Here is a 17265-nt window from a genome sequence, read left to right as displayed (position 1 = left end):
TGTCCCGCGCACTCGCTCCGCCCGGACGAATCTCCCCAGCCTCTGGGCACTGCACCCCACCCCGCCACCGCCTCCCTGCCGGTGTCCTCTCCCACCCGGTGCCTTGCAGCCTGCCGGGGTCTCACCATCTCCCCCCATCAATCCCCAGACAGGCCCCGCCCCGGCCCTGGAGCCCCGCCTCCGGGAGGGTAGGGGCGGGGCGGGGGCGGGGCGGGGGCGGGGCGGACGGCGCGGGAGGTGCAGGTGCCGGGCCGGGAGCGAGCGGCGGTGGCGGCGGCGGCGGCACCATGGGCCGGGCCCGGCGCTTCCAGTGGCCGCTGCTGCTGCTGTGGGCGGCCGCGGCGGGGCCAGGTAGGGTCGGGGGCCGGGGCCGGACGGTCGGGTCGGGGCGGGGTGCGCGCCGCGTTGACAGCCGGGCCGCCGCGGGGCCGCAGAGGCCGAACAATGCGCGCGGGGCCGGTTCGGGCCCCCTCCCCGGGACAAAGCGCAGCGCGGGTCGGGAGCCTGGAGCCGCGAGCGGGGGAGGGGGCGCGGGCCCGGGCCGCCGTGCCGCAGCTCCCCCACCCCGCACAGGCCCCGATCCCAGTGGGGACAAAGGGCCCGAGACCACCCCCCACTCCCCAGCCCGCCTTCCCCGGGCCAGTCCTACTGTCCTTCTGTCCGTTCTCTGTGTCCCTCTGTCCTCCTGTCTCTGATTCCCTTAATCTCTCTCCTTGTCCCCCTACCCTTGTCCTCTATCCCCTGTCCCAAAGTCCTGTCCCTCCCTCTGTCTGTCCCCCTTTCTCCTTGCCTCCCTCTCCCCCACCTCTCTATCCTGTCTTTGTCCCCCCACCTCTGTCGCTTGGTCTCTGTTCCTTTTTAGTGGGTCACTCTGTCCCCCATTATCCTCTCTATTCCCCCTTTCCTGTACCTCTGTATTTCTGCTCTCTCTCTCTGCCCCTGTCTCGTTGTCACCCTTGTTTCTGTCCTTTTTTCTCTGTCCCCCATCTGTCCCATCCTCTTGTTTCTCTGTCCCCTATCTTTCTGTCATTTCTGTTTCTCTAGCCCCCTCTGTCACTTATCTCTCTCATTCCCCCTACTCTATTCCCCTCTATCTGTCCCACTGTCTCTCTGTCCCTTGTCTCTCTGCCTCCCCTCTCTATCCTAACAACCTCATCCTGAGATCCCCATCTCCATTCTACATCCCTCCATCTCTCTATCACTATGTGCTGCTGGAGAGGAATTGAGTCAGGCAGGACACCCTAAAGGGCCCAGGGGACATGTAAGGCGGGGGGAGAATTGTGTGGTGAACCTCCGCATGTGGGCACATTCGTGAATTCAGTAAATGCCTCCCAAATGCTGCCCCTCTCCACCCATTCACATACCCAGGCCATGACTTACAGAGAAGCCAGGGAGCCGTCCATATACCTTTAACACACTCTGAGAAAAGCTGGAGACCTCCAAGATAGGGTGACCCTGAAACTGGGGACAAGGTCAGGAAATGTCACCCACACACTCACACTTTCACACTGTGTGCCTCGAACTTGCCACAGGCCACCTTCTCCCTGGTGGGTAAAACCAGTCTTGGGAGGAACGGAGCTTTGGGAGGTGGCTGGGCAGGAATGGGAGGGCTAGAGGTTCTGTGGAGATTTGGGAGAGGAGTATAACCAGATGGTACAGGGCTGGGGGCCTGGGTGTAAATCCTGACTCTTGCCATTTGCCACAGCAGCTGATGGCAAGCACCCTCCTCTCTCTAGGGCTCAGTTTCACTCTCTGTAAAGTATGGATGTTGAACTCAGTGATCTGAAAGGGAAGGAACTCCAGCTTGAACCCCTGACAAGGTGAGGGGCAAAGCTGACCTTTCACCTTCTACCTTGTTTTCCTCTATAGTCTTCTGCCATCACTTTAGAACGTGCACCATTACATCCTTTCTTTGTGATAGACATGCCACAATTTCCCAGATGAGCACTCTGGTACCTTAGCTACATTTCCATCCAATTTTATTTTCCTTTCTTCATATTTTAGGCTCTAAAAACCAGCCTAATAGAATCCTAGAACCAGTGAATCTAGTAAGTAAAGAACCTGAGGTTATTTTAGAACATTGACATCTTTAGGATTCCAGAATCCCAAAATCTTTAGAATCTTGACATCTTTAAAATTCTGAAATCTTGGCCGCTTGAAGATCCTGAATCTTGACATCTCTGACACCTAGAATCTTGACAACTTAGAACTGTGGGACTTTGGAGTCTCCGAATCAGAAGATAGCCTAAGATAACCACCTACTCAGGGCAAGAATCTTTTATCCAGCACTTCTGGGAGGTAGCTTTGCTGGTGTGTTCCTTGTTTAAAGTTACTGCATCCTGGTATTCTAATCCTTTCTGTAAACTTTCTCTAAATCATGGGGCTTTACAAGTTGGGAGAGAGCTGGTGTCATGGGAAGCACTCTGGGCTGAGAACCCAAGAACCAGGCCTCTCTGGTGTAATTTTGTATCAGCTCCTGTCTCTCCCTGAGTCTCTCTTTCTCCTTCTGCAAAGCACAGGGTTAGGGAGCTGGAATACATGATCTCAGAGGGCCCTGCCTGCCTTCCTTTTCATTGGATGTTTCTGAATGACTTTGGCGACTAGATTTCAGGGTGTGTGCATGGTCCCCACATTTCCCTTCTAGTTACCCTCCTTCCTCTCTCACCTTGCCCAGCCAACAGGAGTGGGGATGGGAGATGGCGTTCATTTTTGTCCTTTTAAAAACGCATTCCCTCTTTCCTGGCTCACTCATCTGCCACGAATAGCAGAAGATGATGAGATTTATGCCAATAGAAAGAAGGGTCCAGGGTAGGAAGTGAGAAAGAGAGATGGGTTGTCTGCCTAGAGATGCACACAGGCAGACAGAGAGAAGCACAGGCCAGAAATTGGAACAGAAAGGCGCTGAGGAAACAGATATCCAGATACAAAGAAAAGATAGAGAGGCTGTTAAGAGTTGGGGGGCTTTGTGAAAGGGGAGCTTGTTGATCCCAAAAAATGTTTTCCTCCCAAGTGACTCACTTTTCCCTTCTAAAGTTCTGACCAGCTACTCTGAGAACAAGGGGGGCTTCCCCCACAATGTGAGTCAGCCCCGGGTACAGGTCTTGGGAATTTTCTGTCACTGACCCTCACCCACCCATGAGCTGGATGCCTGAGTCCCTGTAGCTGGGGTCAGATTGTGCAAAGGATTCCAAGACCTTAGACATAGCAGGGCTGGGGCCTGGGTGGGTTAATGTCGTGCGAGCCTGGCCTGTCCCCGTCTTGGGGAACACAAAGACAGCTTTCTCTCTCTGGGTGGGGTGGGGGGAACTTGGAGACAGTCAGACTCGCCAGTGCCCAATGGCCTGTGGCACCAGGACCCAAGCACCCACTGGTTTCTGCCTGTGCAGATCCCAGGTCCCTAGGTCCTCTGGGAAGTAGGCACCAAGGCTCCTCCGCGGGCACCCAGTAGGGCAAGAGGGCACAGCAGAGCCTGGGCTCTTCTAGGAGGGGGGTGAATAGTGGACACTGGGGGTGGAGGATAGGACAGTGAGCACTCAGTGCAGGCTTGCACTCTTCCCGGAGTAGAAATTCCTCTCCTGACCCCCCACCCAGGGGGAAACTCCAGAGGACTCCCCCACCCCTGGCTGGGCCTGAGGCCCGGAATCCAGGGAGTTCTGAACATCCCAGGAACGTGGGGGCCACAGGGGAGACTTTGTGTGTGAGGCTGCTGACTCACCCCTATGCCCCCACCTGATGCTTGGTCCCCAGATAAGAGTGCTGGGAGACGGCGGGACTGTGGTTCTGGGAGTTGAGGACTGTAGACCTGGAGTCAAAAGTTTCCGAGAGAGGAGGGGGCTAGAGGCCTGGCTCCTGGGTCTGAGGGAGGAGTGGGGGGGCTGGGGGCTTAGACTCCTGGGTCTGAGGTAGGAGAGGGCTGGGGTCCTAGACATGTGTGTCAGGGGGAGGAGGGGGCTGGGGTCCTGGACATGTGTGTCAGAGGGAGGAGGGGGCTGGGTCCTGGACATGTGTGTCAGAGGGAGGAGGGGGCTGGGGTCCTGGACATGTGTGTCAGAGGGGGGGGGGCTGGGGTCCTGGGCATGTGTGTCAGAGGGAGGAGGGGGCTGGGGTCCTGGACATGTGTGTCAGAGGGGGGGGGCTGGGGTCCTGGGCATGACTGTCCGAGGGAGGAAGGGGCTGGGGTCTTGGACTCCTGGTTCTGAGGGAGGAGAGGCTGGTAGCCTGGACTCCTGGGTTCTGAGAGAGAAGGGATCTGGGGGTCCATACTCTTAGGTCTTGAGAGAGGGAGGGGTAAGGGTACAGATTCCTGAGTCCTGAGAGAGGAAGGGGCTGGGGGTCCCACTGCAGGTTTCTGAGGGAGGAGGGGCTGGGACCCTGATGCCTAGGTCCTGCGAATACAGGCGCCTTCACAAGGCTGAGCTGGGGAAGAATTGATGCTTTGTGTAAGGATGTTCGGACTCCGCCATTGATGGGGGGCTGAGGGGGGGTTCAATCAGGACGTAGGGATGTACCACCTCCCTAGGGGAGGAAGTGGGGGAAGGAGGCATGATGCCATGAGCTTTCTGGGGAGCGGGTAGGGAGGGGGTGTCAGTGACCTTCCTGGAACTGTGACCTTGAGACTCCCTTGGGTATTCGCTGACTCAGGACCCAGGAAGTGCTCCCCTACCCTGCTTAGTTTCCGTGGAAACATCCACCAGCTGTATGCTCTGGACCCCTGGCTCCTGGGTCCTGAAGGAGGAGGGGGCTGAAGGCCCAGACTCCTGGGTTTGAGGGAGGAGGATGCTGAGAACCCAGACTCCTGGATCCTGATGGAAGAGGGCGCTGTGAGCCTGGACTCCTGGATCCTGGGAGGCGAGGCAGTTGGGGCTGGATTCCTGGGTCTGAGGGAGCACAGTGCTGGATTCTGGATCTCTACATGTCACCTGCTCAGACATTCTTTCCCAAACCCTCCCGTCTCTTTTCCAGGCACCATCCCCATGATGACTCCAGATTGTCAACACATTTTAAAGGGCCAGTGCCCTAGTCCCCAAAGCTCAACCCCTCTCTGACCAGAAAGTCCCGCCTCACCACCCCCCAACCCCGAAACAAAAGCTCCTGGACATTAATATTCCAGGCACAGACACTGTTGGTTACTGAGTCTTCAGGAGGGGGAGGGAATAAGACAAAAGCCCCCCACCCTCACCCCATATGCACCCTCAAGCAGAGAGCAGGAGATAAATTTGAGGGGGCAGATCCAGAGGTCCTGATGGCTCTCCGGAGATGTTGAGTTTCTGCCACTGAGTAGCCTGGGACCCCTGAGCCTCATTCTCCACATCTGTAAAATGGGGGGCTAGCATTAGGCTAGCCCTGAGGTACAGGATCCATGGATAGGCTTCAAAATGTTTTTGTGTTGTTTTTTTAAGTGCCAAAATAAGCAGGCAGGCCAGTTTCTGTGTGTATGGGCAAGTTTCTGGAGGTTATAATAAGAGCAGTTTTGCAGAGGGCTCCCTGAGCTCAAGGCACCGGGCTAATCCCTGTGAGGCAGGCACTGGCTTCATTCCCATTTTACAGGTGTGGCATCTGAGGTTCAGAAAGGTTAAGGCACTTGCCCAAGGTCACACAGATGGCAAGTGGTCCAGCGGGGATCAACCCAATTGTTTAAGATGAGAATAGTGGTGTCACGAAGTTGTTGTGAGGCTGAAATGAGATCCTGCCTGACACATGTCATTCATTCATCAATCTCCCAGACATTTATCAAGTGCCAGGCATACTTCTAGGCACAAATGGTACAGCAGTAAATCCAATGGTTTATATCCCTGCTTCATGGGTCTCTATCTAGTGATGGAAGACAGACAATAAACAAGTGAGCAAATTAATAAAATAATTTCAGCGAAATTTCCATAGAGGAAATAAAACAGTGGTGATGATATAGAAAGTGTTCTGGAGGTGAAGGGATGAGGAGTGAGAGAAAGTCACTCTGAAGAGGTGTTCACATGAGCAGAGACCCGAATGAAAATAGGCGGCTTTCCTGGGGTGATAAAGGAGAAAGAACATTCCAGGCAAAGGAAAGAGTAAGTGCAAAAGCCCTGAGGTGGTAACAAGCTCAGCATGTTTGAAAGATATCAAGGCCAGTGAGGCTGTAATGAAGTGAGGGTGATTGGAACTGCAGGCAGCCAGACAGGGGCCAGGCCACAAAGCACCACGAAGGCTCAGAGAGTGAGTCTAGATTGTATTCTAAATGTAGTGGGCAGCTGTGGAAGGGTTTTGAGCAGAGAGGTGACTGATTTAACTTTTTGGAAAATCCATCTAGCTGCTGTGTGGAGAATGGCCTGGCAAGAAGCAGGCATGGAAGCAAGAAGGACCATGAGTAGCTCTTAAAGTTTCAAGTAAGAGCCCTGGCCAGGGTAGCTCAGTTGGTTGGGCATCGTCTCGTGCGCTGAAAGGTTGCTGGCTCAATTCCTGGTCAGGGCACACATCTGGGTTGCAGGCTTGATCCCTGGTGGGGGTTCTGCAGGAGGCAGCTGGTTGATGTCTTGCTCTCACATCAGTGTTTCTCTCTTTCTCTTCCTTTCCCTTCCCCTCTCTCTAAAGATCAATTAAAAATCTTTGAAAGACAAAAAGGTTCAAGTAAGAAATGGTGTCATTGGACTAGGGTTATGGTAGAAGAGGTAGACAAAGGTGAATAGATATGGGATATGTTTTGGAAGTAGAATGGATAGATCTTGCTCATGGAAAAGATGTTAGAGGTAAGGGAAAGGGTGAGAACTTCTGTGATTTCTAGGTTTTTGACCCGAGCTACCAGATGGATGGTTGTAACATTTACTGAGATTGAGAAAATTGGAAGAGGAAAACATTTGGATTGGACATGTTAAGCTTAGTATTCCAAGAGGTACTAAGTAAACCACTAATAGTGGCTCGAAAACACAAGTTATACTGAAATATAAAATAAGTCCAGAAGTAGCATACAGAGCTTTTATAGCTGCTCTACACCATCACCAGAGGTGCAGGTATCTTCCAGCTCTTGGTTCCACCATCCCTACTGCCCTTGTCCTCATAGTGCAATATGGCTGCCAGAACTCCAGGCATCACATCCTAGTTCCAAGCAGCACAAAGGTGGCCTGCTGGACAAGGGACTTGTCCCCCCTTTTAGGAAATCCTCCCCAAATTACCACTTGACATTTTTTCAATTGGACAAAACTCACTTAGATGCAAGAAAGTCTGGGAAATATATCTTTCTGCTAGGCATAGGGCAACCATAAAATACAATCAGGGTTCTTTTGCTAAGGAGAAAGGGAAGCATGGATGTCAGGGTAGAAAGCTAGCTATCTCTGCCTTCATCCCCTGGAATTGATCTTTTCCACCCCTCAGTTCCCAAATGAGGTTACCTACCCTTTTTACAGGGAACATAACACTTTAGATGGGATATTACAGTGATTTGTCTACATCCCCATAAATTTTGAAAGGCCTTCCAGGATAGGGACCTCATCTGATTCATCTCTGGGCATCCAGTCCTAGAAAACCTACCCACTGCTCAGGAAATACTCAAATGAATGAATGAGACAGATTGCAAGAGACATGAAGCGATAATTATCCAACATTTAAAGGTAAATAACTAGATGTGATCATGGCTCTTTCCTGTTTCAAAACTTCCACTAGCCTTCAGGATAGAAACTAGTCTCCTAGCTTGGCATTTGAGGCCCTCCACTAACACCCCCCCCCAACTCCTCACCAGTGCTGGACACTTTGCACCCAGACAGCCAGGAGTGGATGTGGATCTAGGATGCAGAAAAACCAGAGATCTGGATGCAGGTCCTGGCTCTGCCACTCTCGAGCTGTGACCTTGAGCAAGGTCTCTGGACTGATTTTCTCATCTATAAAATGGGAATTGGAAGAAAACTGGAGATTGATAATAGTGCTTACCTTATTCAGATATTGTGATGATTAAATGGAAATTATATAGGTAATGCCCTTAGCACAGAGCCTGGCACAGCAAGTGCCTAATAAACAGTAGCTATTGTGTTTGTTATTTTGAAGATGGCAGTGACAATAATGATGGTGATGCTGCTGCTGATTAACCTCAGCTTTGAGCTTTATTCCAGGCAGTTTCCTTGCTGGAAACACCCCCTTACTAATCGCCTAACTTGTTCCTCTGCTGGGTTAATCAAGGTGGGTTAACTTCTGTAACAAACAGTCCTGAAATCTCAGTGGCTTTACAAAAAAGTGTATTCCTTGCTCACATTACAGTTCTGTGGAGACAAGTCACAGGGGGCAGTGAGTCAGGGCCCCAGGCTTCCAGTGTGTGATCCTGTCTTCCTCTAGGCTCCCTGGTGCCCTCTCCATTTGGCCATTAAGAAGGGTGTGAGTAAGCCCAGCCGGTGTGGCTTAGTGGTTGAGCATCCACCCATGGACCAAGAAGTTACCGGTTCCATTCCCCGTCAGGACACATGCTCAGGTTGCAGGTTTGATCCCCAGTGGGGGCATGCAGGAGGCAGCCAACTGATGCATCTCTCTCATTGATGTTTCTATCTCTGTCTTCTTCTCCCTTCCTCTCTCTCTAAAAATTAATAAAAATATATATTTTTTAAAAAGGGTGAGAGTGAGATGAGCCAGTCTAGAAGAGGTGCTTCTGTCTTCTACCTACGTTCCATAGTCAGTCACATGGTGCCACCTAAGTACAAGGGACCCTGAGAAATGTAGCCTAATCATGTGTTGTACCAGTTAACTTTTGGGCTGTAACAGCCCACCTAAAACTTAGTGGCTTTATTTTTATTATTTTTCCCTTTACTGATTTTAGACAGAGAGGAAGTGAGAGGGAGAGAGAGAAACATCAATAAGAGAAAACATCGATTGGCCGCCTCCTGCATGCCCCCCACCAGGGATTGGGCCCACAACCTGAGCGTGTGTCTTGACCAGGAATCGAACTAGCGACCTCTTGGTGCATGGGTCAATACTCAACCACTGAGCCACACCAGCTGGACTAAAACTTAGTGGCTTTAAACAATCGTTATTTGCTCACAACTCTGGGGTCAGCAATTTGGACTGGATCAATTAGGTAGTTCTTCTCTTGGTCACAGTTGGGGTCACTCATGTGGCTGCAGTCACCTGGTGTCTCACTGAGGCTGGATGGTCCAGGATGGCCTCACTCATGTGACTGGTGGTTGGTGCTGGCTATTGGCTGGGCTTCTCTCTCCATGCAGTCTCTCATCCTCAAGGAAACTAGTCTGGGCATCATCACTTGACTGTCTCAGGGCAACAAGAGGGCATGAGCTGAAACTGCAAGGTCTCTTGATGCCTAGGCTGCAGAACTCATGTAATATCACTTCTAGCAAATTCTGTTGGTCAAAGCAAGTCACAAGGCATGCCCAGATTCTCAGGGTCTTAGTGCCTCTTTAATGAGCGGAGCAGCAAATCACCTTACAAAGAGCATGTACAGGGATGGGAAGAGTATTGTAGCCATCTCTGCAGACAAGCTACAACATGTGCCCAGGTGTGAAAGGTGGGGGTTCAATGAACATATAGTAATTTCCTACACCTGGTGAGCTCAAGATCTGGGTGCAAAAGAGTTTTCTTCCAGAACCTTCTATAGTCACCCATCTCTCTAGGCTGTCTTTTTCTTTTTTCTTTAACTTTTAACTTTTATTAGTATTTATTTTATGCTGTTTACTTCCAGGCCATACGTTTTTGCGTCCTCTGTTTCTCCTGGGATATCTTTTCTTTCTCTGCAACCTCCTCTTCTGGTTTAGGAACCTTCTGGTTTTCTATAAGACCCTCTCCATGTGACAGGGAGAGCACATGTGTGGATTAACCTGCCCATGAGCTCTGTTAAGTTCTGTGCTGCATCTTGGGAACTTGGTTCACCTGGATGTGCTCAATGACCAGAGAACCTACTTCTAAACACTTAAGTTCAGCATCACTTTCTGCATTTTTAAGCATGTGCAGCAAAAATTCAACGTTCTTTTTGGGCCACTGACCCTGCATCCATCCCTGCTGTTTGGCCTGCACACACTTACCAATCCCACCACTGTAATGACTGAATGGCATACACTGCTTCTGTAAAGTGACATCCTTCAGATACTTGGTGACTTTTCAAATGTGCATACTCTTGATGGCCTGGGCAGTTTTATGACTGTTCTTAAAGTGAACATGAAGATTTTAACCTCTTGATTTGCATGGTTTTGTGAGGTTTCCTGGGTCAAGTGAACAGAGAACCATTTTCAAAGGTCACCTCTGGCCACTTTGGGGAAGTCCCTAAGCAGTCTTGGTCTCCCTTTCCTCTGGGCATCTGGTGTGCCCTGTGCAGCCCCCATCAGAGTCTATCTCCTGGACTCCAGCCTGCAGGAAATGTTGGATGTAGTAAACTGAATGTGAGGGGAAGGAGAAGGATTGGAGGTTTGGATGGGAGAGGAACAGAGGGAGAGAGAAAAGATCGAATTGCAGCCCTCAATGAATCTCCTATCCTGTCTCTCTGCCTATTGGTCCAGGGGCAGGACAGGAAGTACAGACAGAGAATGTGACAGTGGCTGAGGGTGGGGTGGCCGAGATAACCTGCCGCCTGCACCAATATGATGGGTCCATAGTTGTCATTCAGAATCCAGCCCGGCAGACCCTCTTCTTCAATGGCACCCGCGGTGAGTGCTGGGGTCAAAATCCTGAGTCTTGAAGGAGGAGGGCTGGGACCTGATTCCTGTGACCTGAAAGAGGGCAGAGCTGAGGCTCTGGACTCTTGGGACTGAGGGAGGAAGGGGCTAGGGACCTGGACTCCTGGGTCCTCACGTAGCAGGGAGCTAGGGGTTTGGACTCCTACTCCTGTAGGTGGGAGGGCCTGAATCATCCTGGGTCGCCAAGGGAATGACCAGGTGGGCACCTTAGGCACTTATGTATGGCTGGAGAAAAAAGGCAGAGAGCTGGACTCTAAGCTCTTGGAGGAAGGGTGGAACTCCTGAGGCCAAGATTCCCCAGGTTCACTCCTGGTTCACTCACTCTAGCCCTGAAGGATGAGCGTTTCCAGCTTGAGGAGTTCTCCCCTCGCAGGGTGCGAATCCGGCTCTCAGATGCCCGCCTGGAAGATGAGGGGGGCTACTTCTGCCAGCTCTACACGGAGGACACCCACCACCAGATTGCCACGCTCACTGTATTGGGTAACCACCTCCCCCTCCTCTAACCCATCCCCTCCTCCTTTCCCCTGTTTATCCCTTATCCTGAGACCCGATCCTGGCTGTTTTTAACCTTCTGGACATCTGGGCCCAGGCAATATGGCTAGTTTTCCTGACCTCTGTCTCTGTATTTGATCAGTGTTCCCTTTGATCCCTGGAATTCCACATCCAGGTCACTTTGAACCCATCTGGATGCCTCCCCTGACATACCCTCTAACCCCTTTCTCCCTGTGGCAGTGGCCCCAGAAAATCCCGTGGTGGAAGTCCGGGAGCAGGCAGTGGAGGGCGGCGAGGTGGAGCTCAGCTGTCTGGTTCCTCGGTCCCGCCCGATCGCGGTCCTGCGCTGGTACCGCGACCGCAAGGAGCTGAAAGGTATTACTGACAGTCGGTAGAGGGGTTTGGGAGGTGCCAGCGTAGAGCAGGACTTGAGAAGAGGCGGGGCTTATGAAAGGCATATTTGTGTGTGGGCGGGGCTTGGAGAAGGTCAGGCAGACTTCAGCCACGCGCGCAATAAGCAGCTATTGAATAAACTGATAGATGAGAGGACGTGGAGTGAAAGAGGGACTTTGGGAAGAGGCACGAGGGATTGTGGGCTTGGTTCAGGGAGGGTCATGGTTTGAAAGACTAGAGGCAAGTCCCGTGGCTTAGGAGTGTAGTTTAGCAAATAACTACTGCTTTGGGATTGGTTGGAGGTTGGGGACTACTTCCTCCCTGGCTAATTGGAATCCTGGACTGAAAATGTCGGCTTGGGGCGTGGCAGGTGTGAGCAGCAGCAAGGAAAATGGCAAGGTGTGGAACGTGAAGAGCACAGTGAGGTTTCGTGTGGACCGCAAGGATGACGGCGGTATCGTCATCTGCGAGGCGCAGAACCAGGCGCTGCCCTCGGGACACAGCAAGCAGACGCAGTACGTGCTGGACGTGCAGTGTAAGTGCCTGGCGGGCAGCGACCCTGTGCGGGTGGGGGGATCCCAACGCCAGCTGCCTGACCCCAGGAGTGTTCCTAACCCCACGTGATGGCCCTGACAACCACTCTCCCATCTCACTTTTGCCTACAGACTCCCCCACAGCCCGTATCCATGCCTCCCAAGCTGTGGTGAGGGAGGGAGACACGCTGGTGCTGACATGTGCTGTAACGGGGAACCCCAGGTGAGTTCTGGGGCCTGAGATTGCTGGAAGGGAAGGACTAGTAGGGACCCTCTTATTTGGAAATGCTGCATACGTAGATTCCTGAGAAGTCAGAATTGGGTGCTGGCTTCTGCGTCCCTAACTCTCACTGTACTCCTCCGGCCCTCCAGGCCAAATCAGATCCGCTGGAACCGTGGGAATGAGTCTTTGCCGGAGCGGGCCGAGGCGGTCGGAGAGACGCTTACACTGCCAGGCCTGGTGTCAGCAGATAATGGAACCTACACTTGCGAGACGTCGAACAAGCACGGTCACGCGAGGGCGCTCTATGTGCTCGTGGTGTACGGTGAGTATAGGCTGCTGCGGGCCTGGGGGGGCGGGGCCGCCCAGATCCCTGCCTAGTCCTGGGTGGGCGGGGCCAGTGCAAAGTGATTACAGGGGATTAACAGTCCACAAAGTTCTTACAGTTCTGGGGCCTATAGACTGACTACCTGGGTTCAGGTTCGGCTCTGCAACATCCTATTGCGGGTGACATAATCTGCGCCTTAGTTTCCTCATAGGTAAAGAGGAAATGGTCAATAGCACCTATCTAAAGGTTTGTGAAGATTATATGAGTTAAATATATAAAGTGGTTGGAATGGCCCCTAGCAAATGACAGTGTGCAGGGATTTTGGAAAAATTTGGGCCCTCGCTTTACATACCGGGAGCGTTTTAGACAAGATATGGCCTTGGACCTGAGGTTCCATGGGAGAAGAAATGGGGGGGGGGGGGGGAGGAAAGGAGGCAGAGCAGGTGTTAAAATGGCTCAGGGGCCAGTGGGGCAGTGTACAAACCAACACGCAGTCCTTGAAGAAGTGGAGCATCTGGAAAGAGGGAAGCCATGAGAAAGGCCAGCCAGGTGGCAGTAATTTGAGGGGGGTGGCACGTAAAGGAGCGCGGTTAGAGGTGATGGGCGGAAAGGGCGGAGCTGGGACCGTCCTCTGATGATTTGGTCCTGCGCCCCCTTTCTCTGGCAGACCCGGGTGCGGTGGTAGAGGCTCAGACGTCGGTGCCCTACGCCATTGTGGGCGGCATCCTGGCACTACTGGTGTTTCTGATCATATGTGTGCTGGTGGGCATGGTCTGGTGCTCAGTACGGCAGAAGGGTGAGTGGGGCAGAGTCTGAATTTAGCGAGGGGTGGGATTGGTAAGGGGGCGGGTCCTACAGCCTAAGTTTGAGAGAGGGCAGAGCCCAGACCCCAGGATTCGAAACCTAGCGGGACTAGAGGCCAAAAGGGGCAGTGTTTTCGCCCAGGACTAAAAGGGGTGAAACGCTGAAGCTGAATTAAGGCCGTGGGTTTGAATTAAACAATTTGTCTTCCTAACTGCTGGATTCGTTGGGAACAGAGTAAGGGGATATCACCAAGAGAACAGTTAAGGGTTGATCTTTCTGTGAAATTTTGACGTCTTCCTAATTCTGCTTTACCTCTTTCTCTGCCCATTTTGCTATTCCCCGGTCTTGATTCCCTCTCCCTGTGTTCTGTTTCTCCTTCATCCTTCGTCTGATACCTGTCTTGTCTGTCTCCTTCTTCCCTTGTATTTCTGTCCAACTCTTGGGTCCACATATATGTGTCCTCTGCCCGGGGGTCTGTCACCACTCAGGCTCCTATCTGACCCACGAGGCCAGTGGTTTGGATGAGCAGGGAGAAGCAAGAGAAGCCTTCCTCAATGGCAGTGACGGACACAAGAGGAAAGAAGAATTCTTCATCTGACCCCATCTCTACCCCAGGCCTGAGCCTGGCCTGGGTTGGGGTCCACCCCACTGCCAGCTGCAAAGACATTTACCAGAGTCTGGGATGGTGGGCATCTCCCCCCACCACTAACACCTCAGACGTTTGGGCAGGGATGGGGGTGTCAGATGCCTGGGTCTCTGCAAGGGCCAGAAGCAAGGTCCCAGAGGTCTGGGTCCCCCAGGGGGCAGGGGCCAAAGGTCCAGATCCCCCAAGTCCAGGGAGGGCGGTAGGGATTGGGTTGGGGGAATATAACTGGGGGAAGACTAGGGCCCCTAGGCTGCAGAACCAGGTCTTATGGGGAGGGGATCAGATTTTGGGAAGGGTGGGGTGGGCAGGGAAGGGAAACACAGATTTCTTTGGGGGTCCTAGACCTCATGCCAGCCATTGTAGGAGTTCCACAGAGCTCTGGGCACCTCTTTGCAAAGCCATGTTTGCACGGTGGGGGTAAAGGGGGGGAGGGTGTGGAAATAGGGATTCTGTGTCTTTGTGTCATAACTTTGATGGAGGAGGGGAGGGAGACAGCCCTGGCCCTTTTCTCCAATCCCCCTTCCCCAGGTTCCAGCTTCCCTTCCCTCCACCTCCTCCCTCCCATCTGTCCCACCTATATTTGTCTCTCTGTCCACCCACTCCTGGGGGGGCCTTCCCCATCTCTCCTCCAGGCCCCCCAGGGAGGGGGAAAGGAGTTTAAGGGGGGGGGGTGCGTTGGTCTCTATGGTTTTATATATAATATATTAAAAAAATCAAAAATCTGTATGAAAATATCAGATTATGCCCCCCTCCCCCATTCCTGGCTTTTGCCCCCCTTTTTCTTGTTTTAAAAAAAACCAACAACAACACACAACATTTTGTATGGGGCAGGGAGGGGAATGGGAAGGGGGTTTGGCAATCCCACTAACCACCATTAAACCGAGGAGAGAACACATGTTTGGGGTGGTTGTGTGTTCTGTCCCTCTGCCCAGAGCTGCACTATGTTGGGAGGGAAACTGCACTAAGGGAGGTGAGAGGGAGAGGAGTCACTGGTGAACCATATAGGCCAAGAGAAGGTCTTTTCCTCACCAATGGCACCTTGACCCTCCTAGAGAGGATTTGTTTGTTTTTTCCTAGACACTTCTTCAGCCAAATAAGAGTCATATCTCTTTGGTAACGACTGAGCTACCCTACCCCCACACCTTGACCTGGACCCTTCCCCCGACTTACCCCCACCCCAGACATCAGGCACCAGGGCAGCTTTCAGTTAGTCACATCTCACCCTGATCCTGCCTTTCTCAGAACCTTACTTTATCTCCCTATCACCTCTAGATCAAGTCAAAGCCCCATAGCCTGGTACTCTAGGCCTTCCATTCATTTCTCTAAATTTTAAATGAGTGATTCTAATTTTATTTATTTTTAATTTTTTTCCCTTTATTAATTTTTAGAGAGAGGAAAGGAGAAGGAGAGAGAGATAAAAACATTAATGAGAGAGAACACCAACTGGCCACCTCCGGCACGCCCCCCTAACCATCCACTGGGGATTGGGCCCACAACCTGGGCATGTGCCCTGACTGGGGAACTGAACTGGCGACCTCTTGGTGCATGGGTCGATGCTCAACCAGTGAGCCACACCAGCCAGAGGAGTGATTCTAATTTTAGATTAGCCCTGGCCAGTGTGGTTCAGTGGCTGGAGCAGCGGCCAGCGAACCAAAGGGTCTCGGGTTTGATTCCCAGTCAAGGCTAGGTGCCTGGGTTGCAGGTTCGATCCCAGGCCCAGGTCAGGGTGCATGCAGGAGGCAGTCAATTGATTTCTTTCTTTCTTTCTCTCTCCCCTTCTCCCTCCTTTCCCTCCCTTCCTCTCTCCAAAAAAAAGAAAAAAGAAAAAATTGAAGTGAAGATTAACTATATATATATATATATATATATACCTCTTACTTTGTACCAGGTGCTGCTGAAAGGTCTAGAGGTGCTATGGTGAATAAAACAGGCAAATATTTGGTGTTCCAGACAGCTTAGCACTAATCTGAAACATGATCCTATTCAAGTACTGAGGCCCCAAAATGAAAAAGGGTGATTCCACTTTTACCCTCATGAAGCTTTCACAAGGAAAAAAGAACTTAACTTCAGGCTGCCATTAAGATAAAATGCAGCCCTGGCCAGTTTCTCAGTGGTTAGAGCGTTGGCCTGCAGACCAGAGTCCTGTGTTCGGTTCCCACTAAGGGCACGTACCTCGGTTGCAGTTTGTCCCCGGGCCTGGTTGGGATCGTGTGGGTGGCAACCACTAGATGTGTCTCTCTCACATCGATGTTTCTCTCTCTTCCTCCCGCTCTATCTGAAGATAAATGCAAAAATGTCTTCAGGTGAGGATAAAAAAAAAAAATTAAAAAAAAAAGATAAAATGCAGAGGAAGGAGATGTGGAGTACTATGTTATTTTAACTTATTATGGAAAACTTCAAACACAAAAACGTAGGCAGAACAGGACAATGAAGTTCATGTATCCTTAACCTCAGCTTCAAAAGCCAACTCACAGCCAATTCTGCCTTATCCACAATCCCATTCACTTCTCTAAAGCAAATATGGAGGTGCTATTTTAGAAAAAAAACAGGGAATACCTCTCAGATTGACATCTGTGCCAAGATATGAATGGTAAGCACAAGAGCAGCTATTAGAAGATTAGAGGGAAAAGCATTTTCAGGCACAGGGAACAGCAAGGGCAAAGACCTGAGATAATAAAGATTGAGGTGTTTGATGGGAAGAGGAATTAGTCAGGAAGGGATAAAGAGAGAGGTAGGTAGGTGAGGTCAGAGATGTAGGATCAGGCCATGTGTATATCCCCTCTAGACCATGATAAAGAGTTTGGTTTTTTTTCTAAGCATAATGGGATCCCATTGGAGAGTCTTAAACTGGAATGTGAATTACTTCCAGGCAGTCTGGACACCTACAATACCTTCAGCATAAAGTCTGAACTCAAATCAACATCACCTGTAGGAGCCTTTCCCCTCTCCAGGCATACTATCTGTTTTCACTTCCGCAATCAAATCATGTACTACTTAAAAAAAATTTTTTTTCTCTAGACCTCTGCCCTTAACTGTTTCCTCTGCCAGAGTGACTCTCATTCCATTTGGCTTCTATTAATCCTTGGCTTAAAGATCATCAACTCCTGGAAGCCTTCTGAGGCTGGGGCAGGCACCTCCTCTGACCCTCACAGCTTCCTACCCTCCACTCTTTCCAAGTCTGTTAATTCTGGGTTGTGGTTCTTGATTATGTGTGG

General features: G+C 51.5%; 1 protein-coding gene across 1 annotated transcript; it reads left to right on the top strand.

The window, feature by feature from the left end:
- The first annotated feature begins 233 nt into the window (after positions 1-233).
- CADM4 (cell adhesion molecule 4) lies at positions 234-14943 on the top strand. Its single transcript, XM_036275110.1, has 9 exons — positions 234-351; positions 10458-10604; positions 10962-11114; positions 11367-11501; positions 11890-12054; positions 12185-12275; positions 12425-12597; positions 13268-13396; positions 13893-14943. Exons 1-9 carry the CDS (start codon positions 288-290, stop codon positions 14000-14002), a joined length of 1167 nt encoding a protein of 388 aa, XP_036131003.1. The 5' UTR covers positions 234-287; the 3' UTR covers positions 14003-14943.
- The last annotated feature ends 2322 nt before the right edge of the window (positions 14944-17265 follow it).

The sequence above is a fragment of the Molossus molossus genome, unplaced genomic scaffold (genome assembly GCF_014108415.1).
Source record: "Molossus molossus isolate mMolMol1 unplaced genomic scaffold, mMolMol1.p scaffold_m16_p_21, whole genome shotgun sequence".
Lineage (NCBI taxonomy): Eukaryota > Metazoa > Chordata > Mammalia > Chiroptera > Molossidae > Molossus > Molossus molossus.
This window is presented reverse-complemented; position numbering and strand designations above follow the sequence as displayed.